The sequence below is a fragment of the Molothrus ater genome, chromosome 4 (genome assembly GCF_012460135.2).
Source record: "Molothrus ater isolate BHLD 08-10-18 breed brown headed cowbird chromosome 4, BPBGC_Mater_1.1, whole genome shotgun sequence".
Lineage (NCBI taxonomy): Eukaryota > Metazoa > Chordata > Aves > Passeriformes > Icteridae > Molothrus > Molothrus ater.
The window spans coordinates 49,740,687-49,758,180 of NC_050481.2; the positions used below are offsets into that span (position 1 = coordinate 49,740,687).

Sequence of the window (17,494 nt, forward strand, 5' to 3'; positions counted from 1 at the left end):
TAAACTTTAAACACTGAACTTTACTGTAACCTATCCACGTTTCCCTTCACTTCTCTTTGTTGAAACAGTGCTACGGTACAGGAGGATGAACACCGCCTTCTTTACTTCACAGTAACCATAGCTGAAGGACAAAGAATTATCCAACCACCACAATTAAGTTCTCTTACGAAAGCACCCTGAGGCAGACGACGGGAGCCGTTCAGCGGCCCAGCCCCGCAGCTCCCAGCCGTGCCCGGGGGCCCTGCAGCCCCTCAGCCGCCCTGGCGGGGCCGGGCCTGCCCGAGCTGTCCCGCGGCCATTCGCCGACCCCGCGGCGGGCGGGGAGCGCGGGGCGGGCGGGCCGGCGCCGTTCTCCGCCCCCGGGGGAAGGAGGAGGCGGGACGGCCCCGCTCGGCGTCCTCGCCATGAAGCGGCCGCCTCGGGCCCGCCGCAGCCCTTTAAATAGCGGCCGCCGCCACCGCCGCTCCCTTCGCAGCCGAGCGTTGCGTTGAGCTCGGCGCGCATCCTCTCCGAGCATCCCTGCTGCTCATCCCCGCCGCAGCGCTCCCGCTCCATCCGCGGCGCCGGGGCCGGACCGCGCCTGCCCGCCTTCCTGCCTGCCCACGGTGAGTGTCCGTGCTGCGGTGCCGGCCGGAGTCCCCCGCTGCTGCCCCGGGGGGCCCTTCCCGGTGCGGGGCCAGGGCGCGGCCGGGGAGCCGCTCCCTCCCGCCGCGCTGCCGGGGATGGAGCCCGCGGCGCCGGCCCGGCCCGGGGGGAGCGCGGCCGGCTCGGCCCGTAGCCTTCTCCGGGGAGGTGGCGGAGCTGCGGCCTCCCCTTGCCGGCCGAGGGGCTCCAGGGGCAGGGCGCGGCCCGGGCCCGCCGAGCGCTGTCTGCAGCGGCGGGCGCTGCTCGGCGGGGCTGCCGCGGCATCAGCAATTCCTCGGCCCGAGGGGGTGATCGCGGTGTCCGGACTCAAAGCGAGCACAGAAACCCTTCTTTGGTGGTCTCTGTGTGCTGGCGCTCCGGAGAGGGGCAGGCTCCAAAACCTTCCCGGCTTGCAGAGAGGAGTAGCAGTGCATTTCAAGAGAAAGAAAACCTCCTGTGGGCCGCAGCATAATAAAATCTGAAATCACTGATACTCTTTGTTTTCCTTGAATTGTTGGCCGGTATTTTAATTTTTAACTCCGGCTTTTCTGTTTCCCTCTCCTCTTACTAGAGCAATCATGTTTGAGATTAAGAAGATTTGCTGCATTGGTGCTGGTTATGTTGGTGGGCCAACCTGTAGTGTTATTGCACAAATGTGCCCTAATATCAAAGTTACTGTTGTGGATGTCAATGAAGCCAGAATCAATGCCTGGAATTCGGACACACTCCCAATCTACGAGGTAAACATCACTTTTGTCTCTTATTCCAGCCAGCGTTGCCTTTGCTTGCCTTCCATTACATGGCATTTCCCATTTCTGAAGCTTGTCAAGCTTAGCATGTCAGTGATGTCCTTCAAAAAGTATTCTGGAGCACCTGCTTGTCCCTACTGCTCATTAAACCAGGTTTCTGAAATAACTTAATGCAGCTGATGCTGATGTGTATTAATGAGTATATGAAGGGCCTGATAAGGAAAAAGTAATTCTGTATATAGTGAATTTTGCTAATCATGCTGACTTTGTTTTGGGACCTGATTTGATCATAACATAGTCCTCTTGTTTAATTACAGATACTGTCTGCTGGGTTGTAGCACAGTATAAATGTGTTAATACTGACCTGTAAGCTTTATTTGCATTCTAAATACTGCCAAAACCCAATCTGTGCTGTCCAACTTTATCTATGTGGAAAGATTGGGACAGTCATGTTTCTGATTCAGTTGTACCATGAATCTTCAATCTGGCCTAAGAAGACTAGGACAAATAAATGTGCCACACTGTCGCTCCTTCCTTGCAGAATTACTTTAATTTGAAAATATGTCAAGCATTTTTCTATTTTGCTTCTTTTAGTAGTTGTTTTTTTCCACTCTTTTTCATCATAAAAGAATAGGTCTCTTTTTCTTTCCTTCATTCTTTCATGAAATACAGTTTTTATAGATTTGAATTCTTTAATAGGAGTGAAAATTTATCTTCACTCATCTCCCAAATACAAGGGATCTGACTGGTACTAACAGTTGCTCTTTTGCTGTAAGAAGTTTTCTTCCCTCTAAAAACCAGAGCTATACTGTGACTAAGTCAAGATGAATAGACCTTCTTTGTCCTATAAATTCAAAGGAAACTGTATTATGTTCAGATTAGTAGGTGAGGCATGAATATAGTTTTTGAAAGCAAGTACTTTGTTTTCTCTTAACACTTAGACTGAATGAGCCAAAGTAGAGCTCGCCTTGGCATGTTTTTTTTTTTAAAAAAAACCCCAAACTTGTAACATCTGTTTCCTGGAATGGTGTCCTTTGCTTACAAAGAACGTACAAAAACTGCCAGGAGTTAGTTCAGACAGTTGTGAAATTGAGTCATTGCACAGTGAGGTTTTTGTGGGTTTTTTTGGGTTGGATTATTTCTTTTCAGTGTCAGAAATTGTCTAGTGGACTGCCTTTCTATTTACACCTCTTTGTGGGAACCATAGTTGGAATATCCGATGGATTGTAGGATGTTACTTTGCCTGTTCTGACCTTTGTTTTTCTTCTAAGTGGGTGGTATTTGATATAAAATGAGACAGTAAAAATGTCTTGCATAAAAGAAAGCTTCTGCTTGCTTTCTTCTCTCCATCCAGTGAACCTTTGCTTTTCTGGCATTTACTTAAGTATCTCATGTCATGATAGGTGTAATGAGTTGGAGATATGATTGCCACATGAAGGTGCATGACTGAGTATTCAAACAAAATATCTTGGTTCAATTTTTTTAAGACCATTCTTAAAAATCCATACAGAGGATTGCTCATTTATATGTGACCTCCTGCCTCTCTTGTCTGAGTGGAGGTGTTAAGAGAGGGGAAAGTATTACAGCACTCTATGTGTCTCTGGAAAGAATTTAATCATATTATGGCTGTTGCGATTCTCCCACACTGTAGGAGTGGTGCCAGGATAAGTTTAGTCTGGCCCAATGAGGGGGTTGCTAAAGGAGTGGTCTTGATTTCCTGTGTGTCTCTGCTGCCTATCTTTCACTGGATCTGGGCTTGCTTACTTGGTGGAAGACTTTGTGGGGTGTTTTTTTGTGCTGAAGCAGTTTTAGATCTGATATTGAGGGGATCATGGACAATGAGACCACCTCCTTGGTTTGCAGTCTAGGGAATATTTTAGACTTCTTCTTGGATCTGCTTAACATCACTCTACAGGTATTTCTCAAATTGCTTCTTGTGGTAGTAGAACTGAACACAGGAATAACTGAAAGCTAAAATTTGGCTGTGCAAATAAGCAATTTAGTGTGGCTGAAAGTTTCAGGACAGCATTGTGAGTTTTTTGAATAAGAAAGAGTTTAACTTTTTTTACTGTGTAAGTAGTCTTCAGAAGCTTTACATCTGCCAGGCTGAAAATATGCTGCACTGACAGGGAAAAAAAGAAAATCTTTCTTTTTCTGAAATTGTATTCTGTTTGGGCATAGAGTTTGCTGTTCTTCTAACTGCATTAATCTTAACTGGTTTTTTTTCTGCTTCTTTTTCAGCCAGGGTTACAGGAAGTAGTAGAATCCTGTCGAGGAAAAAACCTCTTCTTTTCCACTAGTATTGATGATGCCATTAGAGAAGCTGATCTTGTATTTATTTCTGTAAGTATAGGAGAAGGTGGTTGTGTTCATCTTTTTTTTCTTATTTTTTTTTCTTTCTTATCAAATCATTATGTTACTTTTCTTTTAGGAAGTTGCCTTTGCTTTTGTCATGTAGATTCAGTTAGCAATGTCATATCATTGTGTCACAGATTGCTCCTTGTCTTTCTGTGTAGTGCTGGAAAAGTGTTAAGTAAGCTTTTTTGTTTGTTTTTCTTATAGCCAGTAGCACCTTTAACAAATGAACAGGTTCTAAGTCAGAATGGTAATGTTGATGTTTAATTTGGTTAGGTGTATGGAGTCAGAGCAGAATGTAGTGCAACTGTCATGGCAGTGTACTGATGAAACCTGTGGAACCTTAGTAATAATGATAAATTCCTAGACAGATATGCAAAATTGTATGCTGGTTATTTGCTTACAAAGATGACCTATTTCTAGAATCTTTTCAAAATAGTGTATTAATGGAAGCAGGGATGGCTTTAATGTTTCAAAGCTATTGACACCACTAGAAAGAAGATTTAGTCAAAGATTAACCTTTTGTAATGTAGAGGTTGTTACTAATGCAGAATCCAGAAGAACTGATTGCTATTTGCCTTGGTAGACCACAGCTAAGTTTTTTTGTTAAAATTGTTTTTTCTTGAGGTCTCCTCTTTATTAGGGGACTGTAGTTTGGAGCTCCCTTTCTGACAGTATTTTCCTTCATGCAGTAAGTCTCAAATGAATGCTGTGTGGTTGGATGACAGCCACTAATACAGCCCATATATTGCCACTTGTCCTTGGTTGAAAACAAGCTGTTGTGTTTTACATGTTGTTACCATTTCTTTTTTCCATTTGTAATGAAAAGGACCCTCTGTCTTCATCTAAACTACGTGTTTTCCCTCATGTTGCCTTTTCTGTGTACATTGGTATATTAATTTTCATCAGTCCTAACCTTAGGTTTCATTGTAAAGGGAGTTTAAGCTGTAGTTGCCTCACTGGCCACAAGATTCTTACATGAGTCTTTGCACTCCTAGTGTAGGATAGGTAACAAAAAATGGCTGGCCATAATCATGTAGAAATTACTGGTGTTTCCAGAATAAGGATTGTTTCATCAAAGCCTGCAGAACTGCTACGAATTGTTCTTGTTTAAATCCTATTTAAATAGAGACCAGTGAGCTTTCTGTAGGAAACAAAATGTGTAATTGAGACAGCTAATACCTCTTCATCTGAAGAGGTGGTAACCAGAATATGGTAACCAGAATAATTCTGGAGCAGAAGCATTTTCCTTCCTCTGAGAAGGAGAATGTCCATCAGTCTTAACAATTTCACTTTGCCTCTTAACACAAGAGGTACTGACCTGTAACATTTCTTCCCTTTTCACGTATTTGTGATTAGGTTAATACACCAACAAAGACCTATGGAATGGGAAAAGGCCGAGCAGCTGATCTGAAATACATTGAAGCATGTGCTAGAAGAATTGTACAGAATTCAAATGGCTATAAAATTGTCACTGAGAAAAGCACAGTTCCAGTACGTGCTGCAGAGAGCATTCGTCGAATATTTGATGCTAATACTAAGCCTAACTTGGATTTGCAGGTAAACATAATCTTTGAGTTGTGTATTTAAAGCCTGGGTGTTGCTTTTGGCTTTTACTTGTTGTTTTTCTGCTGTGGGTGTAGGTGCTGTCTAACCCAGAGTTCCTTGCTGAAGGAACAGCCATCAAGGACCTGAAGAACCCGGACCGAGTGCTCATCGGTGGGGATGACTCTCCAGAGGGACAGAAAGCTGTCCGTGCTCTGTGTGCTGTTTATGAGCACTGGGTGCCCAAAGAAAAAATCCTCACAACCAATACCTGGTCATCAGAACTTTCTAAACTGGTTAGTGTTGCTCCCTGCTGTGGTCTGCAAGGGGTGTGAGACAAGGCTCAGAAGCAGAACTTTGTTGACTGAGTGATGCAGCTAGGAAAGACAGGTGAGGTTGGGAGGGCCCAATGCATATGTCAAAGGATATTGATCTTTTCAGATCAGCTGACCTGGTTAATAGATGCTTCTGACTTTCTGTGAAGTCTTTTCTCACTTCTATTGCTGTTAGTTACTAGTAAGAGCAAGCCTCCAGTGCTGCAGAAACTGATTACCATCATAAAATGGTTCAGACTCTGCAAGTTAAGCATTATCTTGTTTCGCTTAAATCCCATTAACTGGCATCTATATATTAAACTCATTAGGTTACCTTTTTGTATGTCAATGGAGTTGCATAAATACTAAAGTAGTCCTTTCAGTAGCAACTCCCTTTGGTCTGTGGACATCTTGGTTTCTGGAAAAATGAAGTTCTTTACTATACTTTTTATTTGCAGGCAGCTAATGCTTTCCTTGCCCAAAGAATCAGCAGCATTAACTCAATCAGTGCTCTGTGTGAAGCTACAGGAGCAGATGTTGAAGAAGTAGCAAGAGCTATTGGAACAGACCAAAGAATTGGAAATAAATTTCTCAAAGCCAGTGTTGGTATGTGAAAAAATCTTCCTTTCTTTTTCCCCACTGGGCTTCTGTTTTAATAGTGCAATATAATATATATATATATATGTATATATATAATATAATAGTAGTGTTTTGAAATAAGTACTCTGGTTCTTTAAAATTTTCTACAGCATTAGAAGTGCTTAATGTATGAAAATATTACTGTAGAATACTAGTATAAATCAATTTTTCTGGTAAAGTATGTAGAACTGAGGTTGCTCCAGGCTCAGCAACCTGAAACTGGAGAGTTCAGAGTGCATGGTTTACCCTGCCTTTGACACTGGAAAGAAAAGCTGTGACTTAATTTTTCTGAAACATCACTGCCAACAGTGCTCTCTGTCTTCCCAATCTTCCCAATTGCAACTGCTGCAGTTTTATTTGGGAGTTGCTGCCAGTGGCCTGAGGGAGAAGAGAATACCTCTAGCTCAGAATGTGTGATGACAGCTTGTAATTTGTAGGATGAATTCATAGGATCATAAGATTGGAAAAGGCCTCCAAGACTGAGTCCAACCTTTGACCAATCACCACCTTGTCAACTAGGCCATGGCACTAAATGCCATAGGCAGTCACTCCTGGATTAGATTTATGAGGGAGTAAAATGTGATGAAATGGTGATTGGTGCATCAATTGCTACTAGTTTGTTGTAATTCCTTCTACAGTGTGTTGTTTCTGGGACTCTGCTTGCTGAGCAAAGTTCTCTAGGTTCAAGGATCCCTCTGTCTCAGTTCTCCCTTGGTCAGCTGTGGTGATCTTTCATTCTTGGCAATGATTAGATATCCATTTGGGGGTGCAAAAGGAAGGAACCTAATCCTAACACGCTTGTTTTGAGAAATATTAGTCTAAATCTTGAGGAAGGGGGAGAACAGGCCCAGGAGCTTGTCTACCTACTTTAAATAATAGCCTGTAGTTGCTTTTTCTCATACAGGTTCAGATTTCTGTGTTAAAACTTCCATTGATTTCAGTGGAACCTGAAGCATAATTAAGCCTTCTGCAGCTGACTAAGAAGGTCCAGGAGTTGGATTTTAAGAGGTTAAGATTTTTCATTTGCTACCAGTGAAATACTGGGAAAAATTACAATGCTGACTATGTCAGTGATTGCCAAAAACTACTTGGTTCCACAAATTGGCTAGGATGGGTACCTTAGCCACCTGTAAAATAACTGTTTTCTATTTCAGGGTTTGGAGGTAGCTGTTTTCAGAAGGATGTCTTGAATTTAGTGTACCTCTGTGAGGCACTGAACTTACCTGAGGTGGCTCGCTACTGGCAGCAGGTACAAGTTCTTCACCAGTTTTTTTAGAGGGTGGTGTTTCTTCAGCACTCAGCTTTCAGGCATTGAGCTTTTAAGCACTATCCACACAACCTTTGCTTCAGCTCCAGGGAGCAGATACCTTAGTGCTGATCACCTTTACATTTCAGGGCCCTCAGCTTATCACTGACATTTGATACTTGTGGGTGCTTCAGCTTTTTTGGGGTGAATTAAGTTACTTGGACCAAATGGATTGTGAAGCTGTCTAGCAGCAGCAGAAGTTGTGAAATACAAGCATGGGTCTCCTGTCTTTCTTTTGCAGCTGGGTATCTGTCCACTTTGAATTCAGAACTCATAATCTTTTCCTCAGGGTCTACTTTTACAGTTCTGAAAGAACTCAGTAGATCTTGCTATTTTTAAAAATAAACATGGTTGCTGTTGTTCCCTCATTTGGGAATATATGGATGCCCTCAGGCCTGGCTCCAATGCAGCAATGATACCCAGTCTGTACTAGCAATCCCTATTAGCCAGTGAAAGCAGCTCACTTTTCTCCCTAGTCCTGACTGAGAAGCTTTGAGATGTGTGGTGTGCTCAAACAACCCCTTTGGTTTATTGTCCTCATTTGTCTCTGGTGGTCAGGTATAAGGCTACCTAGCAGATGCCCCCAGAATACCAAGTACATGATTTTCCTACCTTATTAGAAGCTTTGGTTTTTTTCGGTCTTCATTTTGGTTAGCCTGTTTTCCCTTCACTCTCCTCCATCCCAGGAACAATTGGAGCACTTGCATGTAATAACAAAATAACAGAAGTGAAGCATTTAAGTGTGGTTGAATTACACAGGTTTTGTGTATTGGCATCTGTTAGTGTGGATTAAAAAGGCTAAAAATATTCTCATAGTTGTTACACATGGTATGTCAAAATGTGTAGGTCTGTCAGTGGATGTGCATGGCATGAAAAAAGTTAGGGTACTAGCAAGTACCCTAACACTGAAATTGTGCTCTAGGCAGAGGCATGGAAAGCAGTAAGTTTTAATTTTTTGAAAAAAGCAATCTGAAAAAAATCCTAGCCTTTAAATGGATAATGCATGTTAAGATGTAAATATGGGCATCAGTATTCACTCATTAAATAGGATTTATCTCAAATTTAAATTAATGTATTAAATTCTATCTTTGGATTGCCTATGATACTGACTAAAAATGCTTAGCCTTCTCTTTTAAGCCTCTATTAAATCTATGTGTGGGTAGTTCAGCTTGATTGTTAATAGAATCTGTTTATAGTTTAACATGGCTCCCCTCTGTACCATCATGGCTTGTATAATTTCAGGTAATAGACATGAATGACTATCAGAGAAGAAGATTTGCTTCCCGCATTATCGACAGCTTGTTTAATACTGTCACTGACAAGAAGATTGCTATTTTAGGGTTTGCTTTCAAAAAGGATACTGGGGACACAAGGTAAGCTCAGTTCACCAGCATGGACTCCCTACAGCTGTCACCAGCCCCCAGCTAATGCCCACCACTGAACTGAATTAATGGCTGGACATGGGACCCTTTTTTTCTTGTGACTGCATTGGTTTGTAACAAGGATTAGTCTTCCTTAAATGGGTGAGAACTGATTCTTGACCTCTACAACAGACCTGAATCATGCAGAATGTTGCAGATAATTCTAGTCCTTATTAACTTGCACAAGCAAAGATAGATTTTGACAGACTCCTTCCATTCTCCACAGAGAAAAGAATGCAAACAGTTTTGCAGCTGGTTCTTAAGTTGCTTTGTGAAAATAAAGTTTCAGCTTGATTTCCTGAAGTGGCTTATTCTGTTCTCCTGTAAAGGTCAAACTTGATGCAACTCTTCAACTGCAGTTTGTGGGGAAAGCTTATAAACTCTAGGCCTTTATAATTTTGGTCACTAGGAGTCATCAGACTCATCTTTCTTGGACAATTCAGCAAAAGAGATACAAACCTTTTCATATTATTCTCCTTGGTGTCCATCAAGATTACAGGTTTCCTGCTGGCATGGTTGCCACTAAGATATTGAATGTAAAAATGATATCAAAACTCTGGCATCACATATCATGATAGTTGAGAACTTTCATTACTTGGAACACGCCAGCTGGTTCCTTAACTGATTGATTCTCTTCCCTAGAGAGTCATCCAGTATCTACATTAGCAAGTATTTAATGGATGAAGGAGCAAAGCTGCATATCTATGACCCTAAAGTACCTAAGGAACAAATCATCTTTGATCTCTCACATCTGGGTGTCTCAGAAGATAACCAAGGTAAGAATTCTCATATAAAGTTTATTCCCCTCTTCCCACCCTATTCTCAATATATACGGGTCTGTTTAAATATTTTAAATTCATTTTCAGCATGACGTCATTGTGCTGTTGGTTGCACTTACTAAAAGATTATTATAGCTCAGAGGATTACTCTCATTCTTCTTCCTTTCCCTGTAGCTTTTGTAGATAAATGCTAATTCTCAACTACTGCATATTTTTCTTCCAATAAATACTCATTTGAATAGATGCCTAGAATTTTATCTCTGAATAATTAAAAGGAGGAGAAAGAAGAATGTCCAGGACAGACTAGTTCTGACAGTTCCTTTGTGCCCCAAGTTCTATCTTAGCTCTTTCTCACATATCTAAAATAGAAATAAAGAAGTGATTCTGGAATGTACTACAGAGCATTCTCCCTTCCCTCATATCACTTCCAAATTACTTTGTTTCCTTACACTCAAGAAACCCTTAAAATAATCACCTATGATTACAGAGGTAAGGGGCATTTGGGACTTTTGTTTTCTTACTGGGAAGAGGGGCATGGAGCTGATGGATGGGAAGAATAGTTGAAGCTTCTATGGAGCAAATTGAGCTGTGATGAAGAATGAAGGGTGTACATTATTAGACATGGCCTTGAATTAGAGGGAAAGGAGAGACTTTCCTCTAGGCAGCTGCTCAGGCAGCCCCTGGGGAGCCACGTGTGTCTCTTCTCTAGTGTGAACTGAGTGTAAAATAGAAAGTGCTGCTGTTGTACAGACAATGACCTTTGTGAGAGTTGGCATTTGAGCACTCCATAGTACCTTCAAATTATAGAGATTTGCTTGACTGTTTACATCAAATTTCAGTTCTTGACTTCAAACATGTAAGTGCTCTGCTCAGATGCCAGGTACGACTTGCTTTCATTTAAATAAGTAAAATCAAAATATTAAGTATCTTGGTAGAAAATAAGGTGAGTGACTTGAAACCACTTGTTTGTGTAGGGCAAGGAAGGAGACTCATTTGCCAGAAACATGCCAGACTGATGCTAAAGACATGCAGAGTAAAACTGCTTTCCTTCTGTTACAGTGTCTCGCTTGGTCACTATCAGTAAAGATCCCTATGAAGCCTGTGATGGAGCTCATGCCCTTGTAATTTGCACTGAATGGGACATGTTTAAGGTAAATGCCATCTTTAATTTAAAACTAAAGAAAAAAGAGAGTGTTATGCTACTTATTTATTCTATCTGCTTTAATTACTCTTTACAGGAGTTGGATTATGAACGTATTCATAAGAAAATGCTCAAGCCTGCATTTATCTTTGATGGTAGGAGAGTTCTAGATGATCTTCACAACGAGCTACAAGTCATTGGCTTCCAGGTAATGATGTTTCTTATGTTGTTTTCCTTCTGCTGTCTTCCCTATTGTTCTCCTTCTTCAGTGACTGAGTAGTAAGGGGGAAAAAACCTCTAGCGGTGAGGATTTAAATGTAAACCTGTTTGTTCTTAAGTGTTCATTAGTCTTCCTCCACTATGTTACTACTTTCACAGACTGATGTACTTTTAAAGTTGAGGCTATGCAATCAACATTCCACAGTATAAGCCTGCCTTGGAATCATTCAGGTTGGAAAAGACATCTGAGGTCATGGAGTGCAACCATAAATCTAACATCTGAATGCTGCTCTGCCCTTCTTTGCAGCACTGAAGTAATGGACAGTTAGGAGATGAATGTGAAAAACTGCTCAATCTCATGCCTAAATTTATTCTGGCTTGATATTTGACTCCAAAACCAGCCCCTGCAGTGTTTCTTCCAGATCTGCAGTCTTTGCAGAAGGGCTGAATTTGTGTTACAATCTGTGCCATAGCCCCTACCTGGAGTCTTATTTTAATATCACAAAAAAAAAAGAGCTTTTGAAATTGACAGTAACAGGATAGCAAAACTCACTTTCTGCAGAAGTAAATGTGAGCTGTAAGTACCATTTTTGGTCCTCTGAAAAGACATAAGCAGGTGTACTGGAGACATGAGACTTAAACACTGAACAAGAGAGAATGCAGGTAATAAATGTTTATCAGCCAGTGAGATATTCACTTGGACAAACTATTAAGGGAAGTTTTGGACTCTTCTCCCTGAGGTCTGTGAAACAAAGCTGGCTGATACTGGAGGTGAAAGCAGTGAACGCAAAGATGTATCTGAAGATATTCAGTGAAAGGCTCAAGTATTACATGAGAGGCTGGAGGAGATGACTGATTAATCCTTTTAGTCCTTTGTGTTTGATTAAGATCAGCCAGAAGATCCAAACAATGGTGTTTGTTTATACCAGAGAGAGGAACCAGAAGCTTAACTTTTTAGCTAGGTGTTTTGCTAAGCTAATAGCAAATTCTAGATTAAATTCTAATCTGTGTGATATTTCTCCTAGGAATTTGTCTTCTGAAGTCTTCTGTGGCTTAGACTTTATAGATCAGAGACTGTACTTTTGTGTTTCTTCTATGAAATTCTACTTGAATTTTTAACTTATTTGTGAGTTTGCCATCCAGAATGCAATTAGTCATCCAGGTTTATTATCCAGATTTTTCATCCAGAGTATCATTGCAAAGGCATTTAACAATTGACCTATATTTTCTGCATAAAATAATAAAAAGGATTTTGTCTTAAAAAGACAATCCCAAAATGGAAGTTTTTAGAGTCCTCATCTTCTAATTTCCCTTGTCAAAAGCTGTTGCATTAGACTGATGCTGATAGCAATTCCATTGTATACAATCCAAAACTATGAATTTGAGTAGTTTTGAATTTTTTTCTCAAACTAGCATTTAAATAACTTTAAACACATCTACCATTTCAGTTATAACCTGTTTCCACAGGTAAAGCTTCATTCAGGAAATATGAATGGGAAGCTCTGTGATTCTAGGCAGGGTAATTTCTGATTGGAGAAAAAAGCCTGCTTAGGTCTCAAGCAGGAAAAGCAGAGTAAGCCTTGACTGAAGGGCTTGAAGCACTTTCAGCATAGATGGAATTGGACTAATACCGAAATCACCAAATCCCAGAATAATCTGATGGAAGCATCTCAGCCAGATACCATAAGAACAAAATCTGCAGGCCAGATCAGATGCATTTTTCAGTCACTTTTCATTCCCTATACTCCTGAGTATTGTGCTTATTGTTATAATGGCTATAGGATTTCTCTCTGGATCTTTTTTCTATGTTTAAGCTACAGGTATGTGCACTGTTTGTGTACCAGCTTGTATAAATCCATTTAACCAGGCAGTTGAAGCTGTTAAAGGCAAATATGGTACATAGAGCTCTCTTGACTGTTTAAACAGTGCTCTTCAGCGTTAATTCAGATGTCTGCCTAGAATATATTCATCAAAATTTTGTTAAAATAGAATAGTTGAAGTATTTTGTCTTTTGGAGCTTTGCATTTGACCTGCATTACTTAAGAGGAAAGCTACAGTTCTGCTTATTTACTGTCTGAACTGTCTTACCTAGTTGGTGTTTTGTCTTCCACAAGCTCTGTCTTGAGTGATTCACATTAGTCTGACCTAGAAATTAAGGAATTTGCCTTGCTCTTTGAATTTGCCATACCTGGCTTGAGTGTATTGGCTGTGTAACAGGCTTTCACTTGTTGTGTTGGCTGCCTTTAGCCTTTCAGAGCTGTGTTGCTTCAAAAACAGCCTACTGCATTATGGAGGTGAAAAGCTTTTTACTATAAACTTTTAGGAAAAGGAGTCTGAGGCTCCATTTTATGAATACCCAGAAACATTTTATGGTGCTTGTATTTGTAGTCCTGTGGAAGGTGAGGCAGATGAATGCTCAAATTGTCAAGGTGCAGCTTTAAGTAGGCAAAGCAGGCACCTGTAAAAGGCTGGTTGGTTGTTTTTGTTTTTTTAACAAACTCTTTGCAACTCCAGTCACAGAAACTGTCGTGGGCACACTGCTCTGTGGTTTGTTTTATTCCAATGCTCATAAAATGTGTTCTTTGTAGCTTCCTCATAGGTTGACATGATTGTTAGCTTGCCACATTGACTTGTTAAATGTGATTTCTTTTTCAGATTGAAACAATTGGGAAGAAGGTGTCAGCCAAAAGAATTCCTTTTGCTTCTTCTTGTGAAATTCCTAAATTCAGCCTGCAGGATCCACCTGTCAAAAAGCCTAGAGTATAATGTGTAATACATACTGAAGGAATTTTGTTGATCTTCCTAATGATAATACTGTAAGCCTATGCTTTTTTTAAGGAAATATATTTTTCATAAACAAAACCAGTTTTACACTAGAAATGGTACCTGGTACATGTGAATTCAGTCTATTTTCAAATCTATATTTTTATAGCAATTTTTTTTGGTTACTGAAGATGGTACAAACCTGTTTTTAATAATGAATCATCTTTTAAGTGAAAAGTTACCTTCAAACTGCAGATTTCTGCTTCCAGAAATGTTCCTAAACAGCACTTTAAATATTTCAAATGATATGAAAAAAAAAAAAAGGAATGGAACATCTTTCTACCTTAGTCCAGTTACAGACTGTAATCAGTCTATATAAACTGTGATCTATGGACTGGAACTTTGGTCTCACCAATTTTTTTTCTTTTGGGGTGATTCTCTGCCTGATTAAATGCATGCTCTAACTGGCATTGAAGTCAAAAGATAATTTCTAAGTAAATTGGTAGGGTTTAGGTCCAGCCCTAAGGTAGAACTGACTTCAAAAATAATGCCCCAGTCCTGGTTGGGATCTATTGACACTGGTGCAGTCTAAACCGCATCTTTTGGGAGACCACGCAGTTCTGCAGGCATCAGTTGTGCAATTAGTGCCAGTGGACAGCAGTTACAGACTGATCCACTAGCAGATCTTCAGTTTTCATTCTTTGGTTGTCCTGCCTACATTCCATGTGCAGCCACACATTTTTTTTATTTAATCAGATTCCTGGGGCAAGTATTCCCTAAGTTACAGCAACACAACCTGTCTTCAGCAGAGGAGCATTCTGCTTGTTTGAACATTGAATTTAAGGAGAATTACCTTAATGTAATATCAGCCCGAGTAGAAAACAGATATTGGCTTTAATGTTACCTGATAGTTATCTTTTTCCTTCATGACATACTCCATATGAAAGCAGTCTTTTAAATGAATCTGCAAAAAATTAATCTCTGCTTTGAAGAAATCATTAAAAATAAATTCAGCCCCATAAATCAGCTTCCTACCTCATTTGACTAGCAGGAATGAATACTTCCAATGTTCTCTTGATATTTTTGCCTTTACTGTTACTTTGTTTCTACTTGTTTTTATTATTCTCAAGTGGCCAGTGCTATTAAAATCCTTGAGATGACAGTGTTTGTCAGTGTTTGGCTTGTTGCATGGGGTTCTGAAATGGAGGGCAAGATAGAGAAGGATGACCATGAACAGGTTTCAGATTAGAAGGTATAGACAGCTTAGTTGAATAATAGCATGTGGGGATAGTAGAGAATTATCCTGCAACTGGTCAAGTGTTACCTTCTGAATTATTTGACTGGTATGCCTTCAAACATGGTGTATCAATAGTTAAACAGGAGATAAGATCAGAGTCTTGGCAATGAGTGTTGTTACTGTAACTGCTTACCCAGAAATGGGTAGATTACAGAAATGTAGGTACAGTTGAAGCTTTAGGACAGCTACCTGAAGATTGAGGGAACTTGTATAACAATTTGGATAAACAATACGAGACAATTACCTGACTGAAATAGTTGTGTCCTTGAACCAGATGCTTCCAGGTTCTGCATGTTAATGGCTTCCACTTAGGGACTTACTCTGCAGCAGTCATCTGGCACTTTGGGCAAATATACCTCAGGCTTTTTGTCCTGTAAGATTTTTCACATGTCAAAAGCCACTCAGAGTGAGTGGGAATTATGGCTTAAAATCAAACTGTCATCTTTCATCATACCATTTCCTCCTCCCTACTGATGAGTGCTGCTTTCATGTAACAGCCCTGGATGGATGCAGCAGGGTTGCAGAGCTGCCCTTGTGAGCACTGTGATCCAAGAGGCAGACCACCCTGGTGTTGCAGCTGAGTTTCCTCTTGGCTTCCTCTGGCCCTGTAGCACCCGCGAGGGCAGGCTGCTCCCTGCTCCTTTGGGGTTAGCAGGAGGGTGCTGGCAAGTTGTACTCCAAGGATCTCTTGTCCCTTGACTGTTCAGGTTAGCACAGCACTGCTTCAGGGCCCATCTTAACCTGGAGGGTGAGCAGGGGTGTCAGAAAATCAGGATGCCTTTCTGAAACTTGCAAGCACCTGCAATAGTAGTGCCCCTGTATGGGACCTGTCTTCATCAGTTTGGAGCAGATCATGACCTGTTACTCTTGTGTGAAGAATTGCTCCTTTTAGGAATATGAAAGTGTTCCTGAGATTCCAGTGGCTTTTCACAAGCCATCCCAAAGAGATGGAAAATGAGTGCTGCTAGCCCTATTGCTACCCTGTTTCTCCTGCAGAATTAGTCAAAGCCTTGAATTGTGACTTGTGGGTCAGTCATAAAGATGTTAAAGAATGGCCAAGTTCATTACAGTGGGATCACTCTCACTCCCTCTCCTGGCAAAGGAGGAGCAGCTGATCTTTCTCAAGAGCAGTAAGAGGTAAAACTAGTACTGGCATTTCCCTTGCTTTCTCAGAGTAACTTAGTTTCTTGGTGGCTGCATTCTTTTAGTGGGAGAACTGGAACTGGGGGATGAATCCAGTGGGGCATTCCTTCAGGATACAGCAATACATGCCTTGCATATATGCCAGAGAACCTTACCAGAGGCCAAAAGGAAGAGCTTCAGAAGCTTGTGCAGCACCTTGAATCATCAGCCATTGTCTTCAGAGTACAGTTATCAGGGAAATAAGAACTGGAGATGACCCGAGTTCCTGTTATGAAAGCTTGAGTAGTGGATGTAAGAGATGGGGTTTAATGCTATTGAATTTTTGTGTATGGATGTTCCAGCATGTCATTCTGGGTGAGAATTGTGTAACGTGACCAATGGACTCCTGTGCTCTGAAATTCTTTTTATGGGGTTCTTAAAATGCAATTCCATGGTAACACTGCTTTGCACTGCAAAAATACAAGAATGCAACAGCTGAAGAAAATCAGGATTTAATATAAGTCTAGAAGTAGTATGGTACAGAGTACATAAATTGGGTTTTACCCAAGATGGACACAGACAAATTTTAAGTTCCAGGCAAGATGTCCTGTTTTTGTTCTGAGTATGTGTGTTCATGTTTTTGTGCAGCTGAAACTAGTCTGGTTCGAGGAATACAATAGCAGCCAAGAATATTCCAAGTGAATAGAACACACATTTTTGACCAATACTAGTTATTAAGGTAGCAGTTAGGGGTGAGATTTTGTACTGGCCAAAAAGTTTATAGGTCTCATTTCAGGTTTTTGTAGTGCTATAATATTGTTCAACATCTAAACTTGAAATTTAATTGTTAAGCAATGCAGGAAGCATAATGAGATCTGATTTAGGAATGCTGGAATCAAGCTAAAATTTCTACTCCAAGTTGAACATCTGCAATAAGTTACCACGTGTGGTAGTAAAGAAGCATAAATGTGTCACACTTTTTTAATGGAGGAGACACCAATATTAATTATTCATCAAGTATGAATAAAATTCAAAACTCTTTTTAAATGGACAAAGCCAGTGTTCAGTTCACCTAAGGACTTGCAGTTACTGGAAGATGCAACAGTTCTCTTTGAATAACATTTAATTATGTTTCAGACAGTGTAGTAGGTTGATGTGATGACAGCCAAAAAGGCTATTCATTCTTTTAAATTCTCTGTGACAACTCTAAATCTTATTCC

At 40.6% G+C, this 17,494-nt stretch overlaps 1 protein-coding gene across 1 annotated transcript; it reads left to right on the forward strand.

Annotated features, from left to right (window-relative positions):
- The first annotated feature begins 451 nt into the window (after positions 1-451).
- On the forward strand, positions 452-15,017 carry UGDH (UDP-glucose 6-dehydrogenase). The gene is made up of 12 exons (XM_036383004.1): positions 452-605; positions 1,196-1,364; positions 3,615-3,716; positions 5,088-5,288; positions 5,372-5,569; positions 6,046-6,193; positions 7,381-7,475; positions 8,775-8,905; positions 9,596-9,729; positions 10,792-10,883; positions 10,971-11,081; positions 13,748-15,017. The coding sequence occupies exons 2-12, from the start codon at positions 1,203-1,205 to the stop codon at positions 13,856-13,858; spliced, it is 1,485 nt and encodes a 494-aa protein (XP_036238897.1). The 5' UTR covers positions 452-605; positions 1,196-1,202; the 3' UTR covers positions 13,859-15,017.
- Positions 15,018-17,494: the final 2,477 nt, after the last annotated feature.

What these genes read in the sequence shown, in the direction of transcription:
- UGDH (XM_036383004.1), top strand. Translation starts at nt 1,203, where the DNA reads ATGTTTGAGATTAAGAAGATTTGCTGCATTGGTGCTGGTTATGTTGGT. An exon ending in AAGGATACTGGGGACACAAG is followed by an intron (nt 8,906 to 9,595) that starts GTAAGCTCAGTT and finishes TCTCTTCCCTAG; the next exon opens with AGAGTCATCCAGTATCTACA. An exon ending in TGTCTCAGAAGATAACCAAG is followed by an intron (nt 9,730 to 10,791) that starts GTAAGAATTCTC and finishes CTTCTGTTACAG; the next exon opens with TGTCTCGCTTGGTCACTATC.